The sequence below is a fragment of the Mesocricetus auratus genome, unplaced genomic scaffold, assembly GCF_017639785.1.
Source record: "Mesocricetus auratus isolate SY011 unplaced genomic scaffold, BCM_Maur_2.0 Super-Scaffold_100008, whole genome shotgun sequence".
Taxonomy (NCBI): Eukaryota; Metazoa; Chordata; class Mammalia; order Rodentia; family Cricetidae; genus Mesocricetus; species Mesocricetus auratus.
Genome location: NW_024429192.1, coordinates 36884393 through 36900924, shown reverse-complemented (window position 1 = coordinate 36900924; position 16532 = coordinate 36884393). Strand labels below are relative to the sequence as shown.

Here is a 16532-nt window from a genome sequence, read left to right as displayed (position 1 = left end):
TTAATAAATTAATATAAATTTATGTACATGAAGAAAGACTCAGCAATTGTATAATATATAGAATTATGATGGGAGAACATGTAGATAGCTTTTAAAATTAAAATATAGGAAGTAATAAGGGAAAAGGGTAACAGCCTTAAAAATGTCTTGGTCTTCAAAATATATTTTATATGTATTCTTTTTCAGATATATGTATTCTTTTTCAGACAGATCATGATTTGTTGTATCAGAAATGAAAGAAATGTTTTTTGGTGGGTAAACATATTAGGTAATTAAATTTAATTTTTCAGACATTAGAGGATTTACTATGTTAGACATTTTTGTAATTAAGATAAATTTCTCAATATTATTTTAGTTACTGTTTAGATGGATTAGGAAACTAATGATGCAAAATATAATATGAATATAATTTTAATTAAGAAAATAAATGGAATACTAATTAACCTGTATTGTCATTGAATACTTGGTTACTTGCCTAGAACTCATATGCTGTATGTTGTCTATTTGATTTTTATCTTGTGTTCACAAGTTATATCTCTGATATAGTCAACAATTTCATATATATATTGATCAGAAGAGAAACTTAACCAAACAAGTATAGGCAGATTTATTTGTTAGTAAGGGAAAAGCAATTGTTAAAAGACAAACCTGCTTGGATAGTACATGTAAAGTTTTGTCATGAGAGTTCTAAGTACAACATTTAAGTTGCACAGACACACAGAAGACAGTCAGAGGAGATAGTTTAATGACGTAGAAGGATCAGAAAGAGCAAGGACCCTCAGTCAAAGGGAGTTCCTGAACAGAACAAAGAAAAGATTGCTGGGCATAAAAGAGATAACGATGCTCTACCAAAAGTTACTCAGCAGAGGGCTGTGCTGGCTTGAGACTTAATTTATGCCATCTTCTGACAGGTGCATCGCTATCTTGAAGTCAGCTTCATTAATAAATTCTTTATTAAGCATTTCTGTTGTTGTTCTGTTTGTGTGTAGTAAAAACAATCTTCTGAGTTCAGTTAGTTTTCAAAGATAGAAGGTCCACAGCGTGTGGGGATATAACTAAGTCTTCTGATACTTGTAATGTCACATTAGAAATAAATAGTACGTTGGCACCATTGTTTGATCAGTTGTCTCTTGTGACTTTGGCTAATCCCTAAGAGAATGGTCATCTTTGGAGGTAGTTGCCTTGTGTGATCTTCCTGTCATTTCTTCAAATAGTCTTAGTTCTTAAAATCTCAGAACACGCTTTTGAAAAGTAGGGTTTTACCACTCTTTATAAATGAATATTTTGGTTAAGTTAAAGACTCTGAACCCTAAAACTAAGTCTTTACATTGAGATAGTTCTTTGCTTTGATTCTTTATTGCTTTGTTAAGTACTAAAAACTGAATAGTACTAAATACTTGAAGACTAAGAAAATGGAATAGAAACACATTTGGAGTAGTAACTCATTTTTTGTATCATATTTTTTCTTTAGTTCACAACGAAGTATATTAAAATCCCATTTCAAGGTAAGCCATCTTAATGACATTTTTTCATTTTGGGTAATTTTGGGTATATAGTAATTTATTTGAAAAGTTCTGAAATTTTCACAAGTTTTCCATCACATTACAGTATAGAAAGTAAGTCAAGTGAAGGCAATTTAATGTTTTGCAGTTCCAAAAAACCTTAAAATATTTTACAGTACCCAAAAGAACATATTAATTATTATTTTAATGACTATAAATCAAATGATAATAAAGTACTCTTAATGCTTTCTTAGGATTAACAAAAATAAAAATTGACAGTGCAAGTATTTGGCTATATATGAAAATGATTAAGATAAGAACTAAAGGGAAGGGACTGCAGAGATGGCTCAGTTGTCAAGAGCACTGGCTATTCTTACAGAGAACCCGGGTTCAATTCCCAGCACACACATGGCAGCTCACAACTGTCTGTAACTCCGGTTCCTGGGGATCTGACACATTTACACCAATGCACATAAAATAAAGTTAAATAAATCATTAAAAAATTAAGGAAAAAGCACACAAACATAGTATATATTTTCATAGGCAGAGAGGCTTTTTGGTTTTGTCTTTTGATTTTTCGAGGCTGTCCTGAAACTAGCTCTTGTAGACCAGACTTGTCTCTGAACTCAACAGAGATCCGCCTGCCTCTGCCTCCCGAGTGCTGGGATTAAAGGTGTGAGCCACCACTGCCCAGTGACAGAGTTTTTTTTTTATGCTGTATCTTATCTAAGTAAAGAAGAATGGAAATTTACTTACAGCTTAAAGAGACATAGACTATTTTCTCATCCTTTCCCAAACAAAAACATTTCCAGATTAATTGGTGATGAAAAATAATAACTGATAGAGAATAATCTCTTTAGAGAGCTTATTATAAGATCGGGCATTGGTGGTGCATGTCTTTAATCCCAACACTCGGGATGCAGAGGCAGTAGGATCTCTGTGAATTCGAGGCCAGCCTGGTCTACAGAGCGAGTTCCAGGACAGCCTCCAAAACAATATAGAGAAACCCTGTCTCGAAAAACCAAAAAGAAAGAAAGAGTGAAAGAAAGAAGGAAAGAAAGAGTTATAAAAAGAACAAGGAAGAAAAATGTATGCATAGATAAACATTTCAGATATAAACTAGAGTAAAAGAAGCATCACTGCAGTATTGAAGATACAATTGAAGCATCTTCAGTTCCTCAGCTCCTGCATGCTCGAAATCGAGAACTCTGTTATGGTAATAAATGTAATGATTGGATTACCATTTAAGTAGTGAGAACATATAAGGCACATGATAATAGCCCTGGTGAAAACACTAACATGTTTTAGAACTAATTATGTTTAAGACCTAATGTAGTGTTATCCTTGTTCAGTTCACGTTTGGGCAGTCATACTGGTGAGACTTCATGGGTGTAACTTCTGACATCCATAGGAGACACAATCTTTTTTTTTCTTTTTCTTCTTTTTTTTATTTAATTTAAATTAGAAACAAGTTTGTTTCACATGTCAATCCCAGCTTCCTCTCCCTCCCTTCCTTTCCCCCACTTCAACTTTTCCCCCAGCCCCTCCCCCAATACACACTCCACTCACCAAGGAGGGTGAGGCCCTTCATGGGGGAATCTCGAAAGTCTGTCATATGATCAAGGGCAGGGCCTAGGTCCTCCCCCATGTGTCCAGGTGGAGACAGCATCCCTCCACATGGAATGGGCTCCCAAAGTCCATCTCGATGACAGTCCTAGATGCTGATCTATTGCCCGAGGCCCCAAAGATTGCTGAGGCCTCCTCACTGACACCTGCATTCGGGAGTCTGGATCAGTCCCATGCTGGACTCTCAGTCATCAGTCTTGGGTCTATGAGTACCCCCTTGTTCAGGTCAGCTGTTTCTGTGAGTTTCACTTGCCCGGTCTTGACCCTTTGCTCATCCCTCCTCCCTCTGCAATGGGGTTCCAGGAATTCAGTTCAGTGTTTAGCTGTCGGTGTCTGCTTCTGCTTCCTTAAGGCTCTAGGATGACACACAAGGAAGTAGTCAGTCATGTTATCAGGGAAGGGCATTTAAGGTAGCCTTCTTTTGGTTAGATTGCCAGTTGGTGTCATCCTTGTGGGCCTCTGGACATCTCACTAGTGCCAGGTCTCTTCAAACCTATAATGGCTCCTTCAATTATGGTATCTCTTATCCTTCTCTCTTCTATTCTTCCCCCAACTCAACTTTCCTGCTCTCCATGTCCTCCTCTCCCTTCCTCTTTACCCCCTCTCTTTTTTCAACTTACTCCCCAGACCCCTAAGACGATTCTGTCCTGTTCCCCTTCTCTGGGTTACCACGCATATCTCTCTTAGGGTCCTCCCTGTTTCCCAGACTCTCTGGCTGTGGGATTGTAGGCTGGCACTCCCCTGCTTCATGCCTAAAATCCACATATGAGTGAGCACATACCATGCTTGTCTTTTTGTGACTGGGTTACCTCACTCAGGATGGTTTCTTCTAGTGCCATCCATTTGCTGGCAAATTTCAAGATTCCATTGTTTTTTTTTTTTTTCCCCACTGAGTAGTACTCCATTGTATAAATGTACCACATTTTCTCTAACCACTCTTCAGTTGAGGGCCATCTAGGTTGCTTCCAGGTTCTGGCTATTACAAATAATGCTGCTATGAACATAGTGGAACAGATGTCCTTGTTGTATGAATGTGCATCTTTTGGGTATATACCTAAGAGTGGAATTGTTGGATCTTGTGGTATACTGATTCCCATTTTCCTAAGGAATCTCCATATTGATTTCCAAAGTGGCTGTATGAGTCGGTGTTAAGAGAAGCTTTCCTTGAGAGGAGCCTTCCCGCCAGCCTGGTTCCAGAGCCGCTTCAATCCCAAATAAACACACGAGAGGCTATATTCATTATGAAGCTGTTGGCCTTGCTTGTCTCTTACTGGCTAGCTCTGCTTTAAGTAATTACCCCATAATTGTTAATCTAAGTATGTCTCTTACCGGAGAATAGTTCTGGGCTCCTACCCCCATGGCGGTTACATGTTGACTCTCCTGTGTTTCTCCTACCCAGAATCCTCCTGGATTCCTAGCCCCACCTATCTAGATTCCTATTGGTCAGACAGTGCTTTATTAGCATAAGACTTCCCCAACATCTCCTCTTTTCTGTTTAAACAAAAAGAAAGGTCTTAACTTTAACACAGTCAAATTGTATATAACAGAACAGTTATCAAATAAGAACATAGTTACAATATTTTAGCAAGATTTAAAGAAAATATCATCCATACCATCCTTGTGAGTTCAAAGTTCTATATGTAGCTTATCTTTTATCATAACTAAGGAAAACTATAACTATCTGTCTTCAACTCCATCAAAGACCACAGAAGGATAATATATAAACACTAGGATTGACAGAGACATCTTGCTATCTGGACAGTCACCCGAAGTTCCTCTGGGCATCCATCTCAGCCCATAGGCCACAGTGTGTCTGGAACACTTCTCAGCAAAGCAGGAAATTTCAAACTGTCCATCTGCATTGGCAGTCTGTTATTCACTTTTCTTTGTCCTGTAGAAAGTCTCGTAGACTTTTTCATGAAGCAGGAACCCTGTAAGACTGAGTTCAGTAGTCACTTTCCTGTGGGTCCTGCCTGTCCAGTTTATACAGCAACAGTCAAACAGTCTAGGCAAGAGCAGTTTCTTGCCCAAATGCCTAATCTTGCCATGTTGAAAGCAAACTCCATAACAAGTTTCTTCGATGTCTATCTTCCTCTCAGACGTAATTGGTGCTGCCAGGAGCAGACATTTCTCATTGTCAAGAAAAACCCTAAACCATTTTAAATGCCATGTTCTGAAGGCCTTTGAGAGGTTTGAAGACTGTCCATCTCAAATATATTTTTGTATATCTAGAAAACCTAACTTACCTAACTATAAATTCTATTATAAGTAACTATCTATAGTCTGTATTCAATTATGCATTACGTTTTAAAAGATCAGTATAAGCACAATACTTAATCAAGAGGAGAAATATAAACATCACAAAATTGACCTTGAATTTGTATCAATAAATGAAAAACAATACCCATACCATAATTCCCCTTTTTTACCATTAAAAAAGATTGGCTGTGATCACTAGCCAATTATAAACAATCCCATTTAAATGAAAACAAAGATTTATAAACAAGATGGGAATTGGGACGTCGCTCATTCCAAACTGCTTCCTGCTGGAAGGGGGCGCTGTTTATACCATGGGGACAATGACAAAACTCAGAAACCTGTATAAGTCCGTATTTTCGGGGTCTGTAAAGCTGTATCATCTTAGTTGTCTCAGTCGTTGAAACACCTGGTCCACTGCTTCCGGGGGTCTTGGTTCGTGAAACCACAGAAGCCTGGAAGGAATCCTTAGCTTTTCATTTTCTGTAGAAACATAAATAAAAACTCCTTTTCCGAGTAACATATCCTTATGCTTAAATTTTGAAGTCAAGGCATTTTCAAAAGATATAAGTTGAATTAATTTAGCAGCATTTATAATCAAGTGTACTTTAGCAGCTGTTCCTTCCTGAGCAATTATAAAACTGAAAAACACAATAGTGTACAGTATCCAGACTCTCTGTGTATTTTCCATCTTTGTGTGGCTTATTTATTTATCTATTATTATTATTACTCTGTTTCTTTCACTTTTGTTTATTTTTCTCTGAGACAGGGTTTCTCTTCGGAAACCTGCCTGCCTCTGCCTCTGGTGCAATTCCTACCGGCGTGCGCCACCACAGCCAGCTTTTGCATTTATTTACCACTTTGCCGTTTCATTTTCTCTCTCAATCTCACGTATATTTTTAAACACACTGTAAACCTTTAGAGGTTTTGTTCATCCAAGTCTGACTTTACTGTAAATCTTTATGTTTTTCTGGCCACGTGTCTTATCTGTAAAACCGCGGCTGTTTTAAACTGCCGGTTTTTCCGTCAAGATGGCGGGCGTAAGCGTGACTCCAGCTTACCGCCTCAGTCCATGCTGACATCCAGCAAAAGCTGCCACTTCCAGCTGTACGTACACACCTTTCAATCGTTAGCAGAGTCTCTTAAAACAACCTTGTTGGTTTTTTTTTTTCTTTTTCATTTTCTTTTTATGCCGAGTCAGGAAGACTCCAGTAAGTGAGCCGCGTGAATCTCGGCTTGTCGCTAGCAAAACAGAGCACACCTGAGAAAAATGCTGCTACCAAAAATCTGTGCTTCTCTCCGTTCTTCTGTTTCTAAAATTCCTTTAAAGCTTTTGTCATTCTGCGTGGAAATTCATGATCCCACTCCTGATCACCATTATGTTAAGAGAAGCTTTCCTTGAGAGGAGCCTTCCCGCCAGCCTGGTTCCAGAGCCGCTTCAATCCCAAATAAACACACGAGAGGCTATATTCATTATGAAGCTGTTGGCCTTGCTTGTCTCTTACTGGCTAGCTCTGCTTTAAGTAATTACCCCATAATTGTTAATCTAAGTATGTCTCTTACCGGAGAATAGTTCTGGGCTCCTACCCCCATGGCGGTTACATGTTGACTCTCCTGTGTTTCTCCTACCCAGAATCCTCCTGGATTCCTAGCCCCACCTATCTAGATTCCTATTGGCCAGACAGTGCTTTATTAGCATAAGACTTCCCCAACAAGTCGGCACTCCCACCAGCAGTGGAGTGTTCCCCTTTCTCCACATCCTCTCCAGCATAAATTGTCATTGGTGTTTTTGATTTTAGCCATTCTGATAGGAGTAAGATGGTGACTCAGAGTTGTTTTGATTTGCATTTCCTGGATGGCTAAGGATGTTGAACACTTTCTTAAGTGCCTCTCAGCCATTTTAGACTCGTCTACTGAGAATTCTCTATTTAGTTCTGTGCCCCACTTTTTAATTGGATCCTTTGGTGTTTTGGAGACTTGCTTCTTGAGTTCTTTGTAAATTTTGGAGCCCTTTGTCAGATGTGGGGTTAGTGATTGTCTTTTCCCATCCTGTGGGCTATCTTTCTGTCTTGTTGACTGTGTCCTTTGCCTTACAGAAGCTTCTCAGTTTCAGGAGGTCCCATGTATTAATTGTTGACCTCAGTGTCTGTGCTACTGGTGTTATGTTCAGGAAGCGGTCTACTGTACTAATTCATTTAAGGGTACCACCCACTTTCTCTTCTAAGAGTTTCAGTGTGGCTGGATTTATGTTGAGGCCTTTGATCAATTTGAACTTAAGTTTTGTGTAAGGTGACAGGCATGGATCTATCTGCATTCTTCTTTATGCCAGCCTCCAGTTATGCCAGCACCATTTGTTGAAGATGCTATCTTTTTTCCAATGTATAATTTTAGCTTCTTTGTCAAAAATCAAGTTTTTGTAGGTGTTTGGGTTAGTATCAGGGTTTTCAATTCAATTCTATTGATCTACCTGTCTTTTTTTGTGCCAATACAAAGCTGTTTTCAGGACTATAGCTCTATAATAGAGCTTGAAGTCAGGGATGGTGATGCCTCCAGAAGCTCCTTTAATGTGCAGGGTTGTTTTAGCTATTCTGAGTATTTTGTTTTTCCATATAAAGTTGAGTATTGTTCTTTCAAGTTCTGTGAAGAATTGTGCCGGTATTTTGATGGGGATTGCGTTGAATCTGTAGATTGCTTCTGACAAGATTGCCATTTTTACTATGTTAATCCTACCAATCCAAGAACATGGGCGATCTCTCCCATCTTACAGCAAACTCCCTGATCCTCTGGCTTTTGGTCTTTTTTTCTTTTTTTTGGTTTTTCGAGACAGGGTTTCTCTGTAGCTTTGGAGGCTGTCCTCGAACTCACTTTGTAGACCAGGCTGTCCTCGAACTCACTTTGTAGACCAGGCTGGCCTCGAACTCACAGAGATCCGCCTGCCTTTGCCTCCTGAGTGCTGGGATTAAAGGCATGCGCCACCAACGCCTGGCTGGCTTTTGGTCTTTCTGCCCCCTCTTCCCCAAAGGTCCTTGTGTTTTAGGTGCACGTTTTATGCTGTAGATGTGTCACTTGGGACTGGGATCCACAAGCATTTTGATTTGTTGTGTGTTTGTTGCACTGGTCTCTGTCTGTTGCAAAGAGAAGTTTCCTTGATGGGGTTAAGAAATATACTTATCTGTGGGTATAAAGCAAGTATTTAGGGATTATGGTGGTTACAGGTTGTCCTCCAAGATAGTTAACTAGGTTTCTAGAAACAAACATGACTTCCCTTTTGGTGAGGGCTCTTAAGTCCTTTTAGAGAGTTGTTGGTTACCACCAAGTTCTGCATGCTACTGCTTCACCCTCTGGCTTATTGTGCCATGTTGGTAGTCATCGTGGTTCATATGCATCACAGCTGACTTGCACTGTTGGTTGCCTCCCTCCTTTGGAAGCCTGCATAGTGGCTCCTGGTATCATGAGAGCTAGTTCTCAGGGAGGAGGCATTCAGGTTAGTTCAGCTCAGAGGCCTTTGGGCCCTGTGTCTGATGTTCATGGTGTCTTCAGCAATATGAACTTACCTTCCACATCTCGGAGCAGCTAAGGCCAGTAGCTTGTAATGTTTGGGAGTCCCTTGGATGACTCTGATCAACAACTCTAAAGAGGGTTTCTCATCCGTGATGTATCGAGACTATAAAGGGAAAGCAATATATTTATTTATCATAGAGAGAGAGAGTCACACTGACCAGGAGTCAGAAGCATGGCTGGCTTCCAGGAGAAAAAAGGGAGGTTCCTTCTTCTTTCACTTCCTTTTATATCTACCTGTGTCAGTTTACATGTCTCTGCCCTCATGGGTGGATAGCTTTCTGGGGTTCACTCCTACAATTCCCCTTTTAGTCTAAATAGAAGATTTAAATTTGATACAAACTCAAACATATACAACATATATACGTAGAGGGCGATAATTAAGTTATAATCTACTTATCCTAAACTAAACATATCCATTCCACCTAAATTCTAAACTTATCTGAAAAGGATGCCTAAGTCTGAACACCTCCTTCCAATCCCAACCCTAAAACAATTGCAAAGTAACACTAACAGGTGTAAACTATCCTCTAATGTCAATAGTAGGGAGAGGGGACGTGGAATTCTCAAATTTACTTCCTGCTGAAGTGGGACGATGACAATCATGGGGACCTGTGGGAAAAATTGTTAGTGTAACAAGAGTCCTAAATAGGTCAGTTAGTCTCTGTTTTGCAGGAGAGGCTTGACTGAAGTTCCGAATTAGATTTCTGATTTTGATTGAAGCTCTTGTCTGAAGCTCTGATCAGATTGTAGAAGATGCACTGTATCAGTTCCTTGGCCTGACGATGTGTTGAGTGATGTAGTTCCAAGCTGGCTTCAGGATGGTGCCTGTCAGGTGGGGTCGATGATGTGGGGCAGATTAGATGTGTCCAGTCGAATCAGGCGGAGTCGGGAAAGTGAATCCACATTCTCTTTCTGAAGCAGTTGAAGATCTCTGTCAATAAATCCCTTTGTCTCTGGAAAACTGAAATATTAATGTTAGCACAGAAATTCTTAACTTCTATGTGTATGAATACTGGGAAAGGCAACCCTAAGGAAGATAATACACATGAAGGAGATTAGAGTTTTAGAAAAGAATCAAATATACATAGATGACAGTCCCCATATATGTATATCTTTTTTGATGTCATTGTTTCTGTCTTATATCAATGGCTCTTTGATATAATACAGAAAGTCTGAATTGCATTTTAACAATATGCTTGGGTTTAAAGCAGGAGAGCCAATCCAACTCCAAAGCCAGCAATAATTAGATGAATTGGGACTCAGGCATATTAAGAAGTGGAAGAAATAGAAATTATAATAACACAATACAGAGATGTAGACATTGATAACACATCGCATTATTGCATGTTTGGTGGTCCTCTGAGTAGCTATCCTTTCTTCTTTAGGTATCCATATACCTAGGATTTTTTCACTGTTCATAACTAATTGTCCTGTAAAGACACAAACAGAATACTTCTCTTTCCTTTTATGAGGTCTCCTTATACTTAGCAGACCTTGTAGATGAGCTGTCATCCTTCCTGCTCCTGAGACATTTTCTGTTCTGATCGAATCTTAATTAATTTAGATGGGATCCACAGCTTTTCTTCTCCTGTGGAAACAAAAGCATAACCCCTTCCCCAACGTAACACATATCCTGGTTTCCAGACTGAGGTCATAACATCCTTAAAATACACTGGTTGGTTCAGTTCAGAAGTCTTCTCTGTAGTCCAGTGTCTTTCTGCTGCAGTTTGTCCTTTTTCATCAGCATTAAGAAAATTCAATGTTAGTAAAGCATTATGTAACCTGTGTTTAGGGGTCTTTCTTTTCCCCGGCTGTTTATGAAGCATCTCTTTTAAGGTTCGGTTAGATCTTTCAATCACTGCTTGTCCTGTGGGATTGTAAGGTATACCAGTTACATGTTTTATATTATAATATTTGAAGAATTGTTCCAATTTACTGGAGACATATGCTGGAGCATTGTCAGTTTTTATCGTTTTAGGTATACCCATAACAGCCATCACCTCTAAGAGGTGTGTAATAATAGAGTCAGCCTTCTCAGAGCTGAGGGCAGTAGCCCATTGGAATCCTGAGAACGTGTCTATGGTATGGTGTACATATTTTAAACTGCCAAATTCTGGGAAGTGAAATACATCCATTTGCAAAAGTTCATTACTATGAATACCTTTAGGATTACAACCTGCTGGTAATGGAGTTTGATTGTAGAATGAGCAACTGGGGCAATTTTTTACTATTTCTTTGGCTTGTTGCCAGGTGATAGGAAAATCCTTCTTTAAGCCTTTGCTGTTGACATGGTGTTTCTTATGAAATTCTGAAGCTTCCAGCACATTACCTACTAACAAACGATCAATTTCATCATTGCCTTTTGCCAGAGGACCTGGCAAACCTGTATGGGACCTGATGTGTGTTATATATATAGGATGAGTCCTGTTTCTGATGGTTTCCTGTAATTGTAAAAATAATGAGGTTAATTCTGTACTATCAGGAACTAATTCTGCAGTCTCAATATGCAAGACAATTCTTTCTGCATACTGAGAATCTGTGACTATATTAAGAGGCTCTGTGAAGTCTTTAAGTACCATGAGAATGGCATATAACTCTGCCTTTTGTACGGAGTTGTAAGGGCTTTGAACTACTTTACTTATATTTCCTGATTTATACCCTGCCTTACCTGATTTGTTTGCATCCGTGTAGAAGGTAAGAACTCCAGAAATAGGTGTTTGTCTCACGATACATGGAAGAATCCAAATTGTTTTCTTTATGAATTTTATTCTCTCTGTTTTGGGATAGTTATTACTAATAGTTCCCAAAAAGCCACTGCAAGCTATTTGCCAATACTCATTATCCTTCCATAAGGAGGAAATTTCATCATTTGTTAAAGGTACAATAATTTCAGCTGGGTCTTTCCCAGTCAGTTGACAAAGCCTTAACTTACCTTTTAATATCAAATCAGAGATCTTTTCTATATATGTTTTTAATTTTTTATTCTGTTTATGTGGCAGAAATACCCATTCTAGTATGATGTCTTCCCTCTGCATTAATATTCCTGAGGGGTATTCTCTAGATGGCAAAATAACCAGAATACAGTCCAGTTTTGGATCCACACGGTCTACATGTGCTTCTAATATTCTCTTTTCTACCCATTCTAATTCTTTTTCAGCCTCAGCTGATAGTACTTGTGGGCTGTTTAGGTCTTTATCTCCTTTTAAAGCCATTTTTAGGTGTTTCAAATCATGCCCTTCTACGCCGATAATTGTCTGTAATTGAGAGATTTCTCCTAATAGTTTTTGAAGATCATTAAGAGTCCGGTAACGATCTCTTCTGATCTGTACTTTCTGTGGTCTAATTTTCTGAGCATCTATTTTATAACCTAAATAGTTAATAGAATCTCCTCTTTGTATTTTTTCTGGGGCAATTTGTAATTGCTACCTTTTTCTCTCTGAATCTGGTTACCTTACCCAATATGATCTTTTCTGTTCTATTTACCTGCAAAGACCAGATTATATTCTATTTTATTTTTTACAGCTGAGTAGTATTCTGTAATGTATGTGTACCACACTTTCATTATCCATTTGATGGTTGTAGACATTTACGTTGTTTTCATTTCCTAACTGTTATGAATAGAGCAGCAATGAACAATGGGCAGGAGTCTGTGAGCGTATCAGTTTTCGGCATATGACAAGAAGCTATACCAATACCATGATTTCTATACTGTCCACCTCTTTTTTCAGATGAATTATTATTATTTATTTTTTGAGATTATAATAAAAGCTATATCTTTCTCTTTCCTCTCTTAAGCCACCTTCATGTACCCCTCTTTCTCTCTTTCAAACTAATGGCCTCTGTTTCTTTAACATGCAGACACACAGACACAGACACACACACACACACAGACACACACACACACACACACACACACACACACACACACACACACACACACACACACACACAGAGTCTTAAATATATCACTACAACTTGTTTTGTCCCTGTACTGTTACTTGCATGCATGTGTTTTCAGAGCTGACTGTTTGGCATTGGATAATTAGCTGGTATGTTCTTCCCCAGGGAAGACTGTTTTCCCATTCTCACCATTTCTCAGATGACAATTAAATTTTCCTTTGGCAATTTCACACATATTCCTCCCCAGATTTTTTTTGGGCATGGTGTTTCATCACAGCAATGGAAACCCTTACTAACACATATAGTCTATCAAGAAGTATCAGAGATGGTGTATTCCTAAATAGGTTTCTTTTTAATTGCTTGTTTTATTTATTTCAGTGTCCATGAATGAGGTTTCGCTGTCAGTGGACACCGCACATTTAAAGAGGTTTGGGTTATGGAAAAGCAAGGATGATGATCACAGTAAGAGGAGCCATGCTATCATTTTCCTTTGGGTTTCCTCAAAATACCTTCAAGAAATTGAGACCCAGTTAGAGAACCCCATGCTAAACCAGCAATGTGAGTATAAAGATCATTCCTAGACTTCAGGAGAGCCTCAAAACATATATGTGAAGTAATTTCTTCTAGACTGTTTTTATTTCATTGGATTAAAATTAATTTCCTTGAATTAAAATGTTACCCACTAATATTAGATAAATTATTTTACCTCTTCACTTAATTTTGCCTGGTAATTTTATTTAGTTATGGAAAATAACCAAACTTGAAAAGAGTTATAAATGTTGATTATTTGCAGATAAAACATCTCTGTGCCCTTAAAGCCATATTTTAGTCCATTATCTTCATTTATATTCCTGCTTTAATTAGTTATTTTACTTAGTATAGAAAACAGTTGCTTTATTATGACATTTTCATATTGAATGTACTTTGTATTTGTACTCCATTTCCTGTTCTTCCTTCCCTCTCCCTTTGTCCCCTTCCACCCCCAAATAGTTCGCTTCTGCTTTTATGTCACGTGTACATGGCAGGTGCCTAAGTGTTATTATTATTGGCAAAAGAATGTTGAGTTTTTTGTCAAAGCCTTTTCACAGGATTAAGATGATCCTGTGATTCCTGCCCTTAATATATTTATGCATTTGATTACAGTTATTGATTTGTATATGTTGAACCATCCTTGTCTCCCTGGAATGATATTGGCATGGTCATGCTATATGAGTTTTATCAGGGTGTTCTGGGATTCAGTTTTCAGGAACTTGTTTGAGTGATTTTATGATTTTATTAAAGAAATTGGTGTATAATTTTCTTTTGTGTTGTGCCCCTATCTGGTTTTGATACTAGGGTGATCCTGACTTTGTACAATGAATTGAGTAGTGTTGCTTCTCCTTTTCTATTTTGTGGAATTCTCCGAGGAGCATTAGTGTTAGTCCATCCCTCCGTGTGTGTGTGTGTGTGTGTGTGTGTGTGTGTGTGTGTGTGTGTGTGTGTGTGTTTACCTGTGTATCTATATGCTTTGTGTGTGCAGGTGCCCATGGAGGCCAAAAGAGTGTATTAGATTCCCTGGAATTCGAGGTGGTTGTGAGTTACTTGATGTGGTGTTGGGAACCAAACTCAAGTTCTGTGGAAGGGCAGAAAATATTCTTAACTAACCAACTATCTCTCCAGCCTTATCCTTATTTTTTTTAATGGCCTGGAAAATAGGTAGTGAATCTGAATGGTCCTGTGCTTTTCTTTGTTGGGATATACCTTAGTATTTCTTCAATGTTGTTGTTTGTGACAGATCTTGTTACTTTTTAAATATTATATCTTCTTGAATTATGTTTAGCAGGTCATACTTGTGTAGAAATTTGCTTGTTTCTTTTAGTTATTCCAGGATTTTAGAATGAATTTTCAAAGTATTCCCTAACGGTCCCTTGGACTTCATTGATATCTTATGTAATAGTTCCCTTTTCATATCTAATTTTATTAATCTATGACTTCTCTTTGTTTTGATCAAGTTGATTAAGTATTTCTGAGTTTATTTCTTTAATTTTTTGCTTTTATTTTTGTCCACGCTCAGGCACATTCCTGTGTGCATACACACACACATGCGGAAGTCAAAGGACACCTTTTGAGTGTCATTTCTCTTCTACTATGTGGGTCCTGGGGATAAACTCATGTCTGCAGGCTTGGCGGCAACCTTCTTTCTTTACCCCAGTCTTTACTTTGTCTAAGCACCAACTCTTTGCTTGAGTCTTTGCACTGTTCTTGGTCTATTTAATTAAGGTTGCCCTGATCCTTACTTCTTTTCATCTACTGCTCTTTGGTTTGGCTTGTTCTTGTTTCCAGAGATCTCTCTGATTTTTGGTTTGGCTTGTTCTTGTTTCCAGAGATCTCTCTGATTTTTGGTTTGGCTTGTTCTTGTTTCCAGAGATCTCTCTGATTTTTTAAAAAATTTGATGTAAGAATCACTGCTATAAACTCTTAGAACTGCCTTTGCAGTACCCGAGTGGTTCTGGTAGGTTATATTTTCATTTTGTTTGACTATAGGAATTTAAAAATTTCATTCCTGCCTGATTTCTTCAATGGTCCAGTGATTGGTCATTTAAGAGTGTTTAGTGTTCAAGTATTTGTGTTTCTCTCTTGCTCTGGATTTATAGTTTTATTCATCTTGTGATATGACCCGATAGAAGAAATTATTTTATTTATTTTGTATTTGTTAAGACTTAATTTATGGGCTAAAGTGTGACTTTAGAGAAAGTTACATTATCCATGATTACTTTTATTAAGACATTTTGGCTATTATTTAATTATAAACTGCGACATAATTAATAGCCCAGTTAAATAAATTATAGATATCTCTATATTCTGTGTTTTCTTAATTTCTATTAAGTTCAGCTTATGTACATATCAGACTTCTAAGACTTGAGTGCTTTTCTGTGTGTTCTGATAGCACATACAAAGATACATGTATGTGTAACGTGTTGTCTTCTCTGCCAGCCACCTGGGCCCTGCTGCAGTTTCAGCCCCCAAATAACACACAGGACCCTGTAATAATTATGAAGCTGTTGGCCGTTTGCTTGGTTTCTTATCATCTAGGTCTGACTTGATTATTAACCCATAATTACTCATATATATTTTACAAGAACTTATCTTTGCTAGGACACACTACTGCCGCGTCCATTCCTCCTGGGAGTCACATGGCGACCAGCCTCTTCACTACATTTCCCAGAATCCTCCTAGACTCCTAGTCCCACCTATCTTGCTTCTCTATTGGCCAACAGTGCTTTATTGACATATATACAGGACTCTCCCATCATGTATGTGTCTTGAAATATTAACTTTGTTCTTCAATTCCTAGTGATATCTGGTTTAGAATCAGGTAAAGTTAGTAATATTTTTCTTACCGCTTTGATTTCATTCTCCCTTCTACTTTTAAAATATATGCTAGATGTCATAGGAATTTAAATTTATACTCATAAAATTAATAGTTTCCTGTTCTAATTACTCACAATAGAGAAATTCATAATCAGATAGTAAGAGGGTGTGGAATTATAAAGAGCATTTGTAATCATGGGTGAGTTGATATTTGTGTATGTGTGTGATCATTATTGAAATAGTAGGTTAAATAAGGAAGAAAGTGGTTAATAAGAATGTTTTTTTGCTGTTAGGTGGATCTGTGGTAGAGGCTAAAGTAAAATAAATAATGGTTTG

At 38.0% G+C, this 16532-nt stretch overlaps 1 protein-coding gene across 18 annotated transcripts in view; it reads left to right on the top strand.

Moving 5' to 3' along the window:
* Positions 1 to 16532, top strand: part of Senp7 (SUMO specific peptidase 7) — a 130188-nt gene that overhangs the window by 88919 nt on the left and 24737 nt on the right. For all 18 annotated transcript variants that reach the window (XM_040750682.1, XM_040750681.1, XM_021229930.2 and 15 more), the window contains 2 exons: positions 1472 to 1505; positions 13224 to 13403. In XM_040750682.1, the coding sequence (XP_040606616.1) occupies positions 1472 to 1505; positions 13224 to 13403 (214 nt within the window). The remainder of the gene's footprint in view (positions 1 to 1471; positions 1506 to 13223; positions 13404 to 16532) is intronic.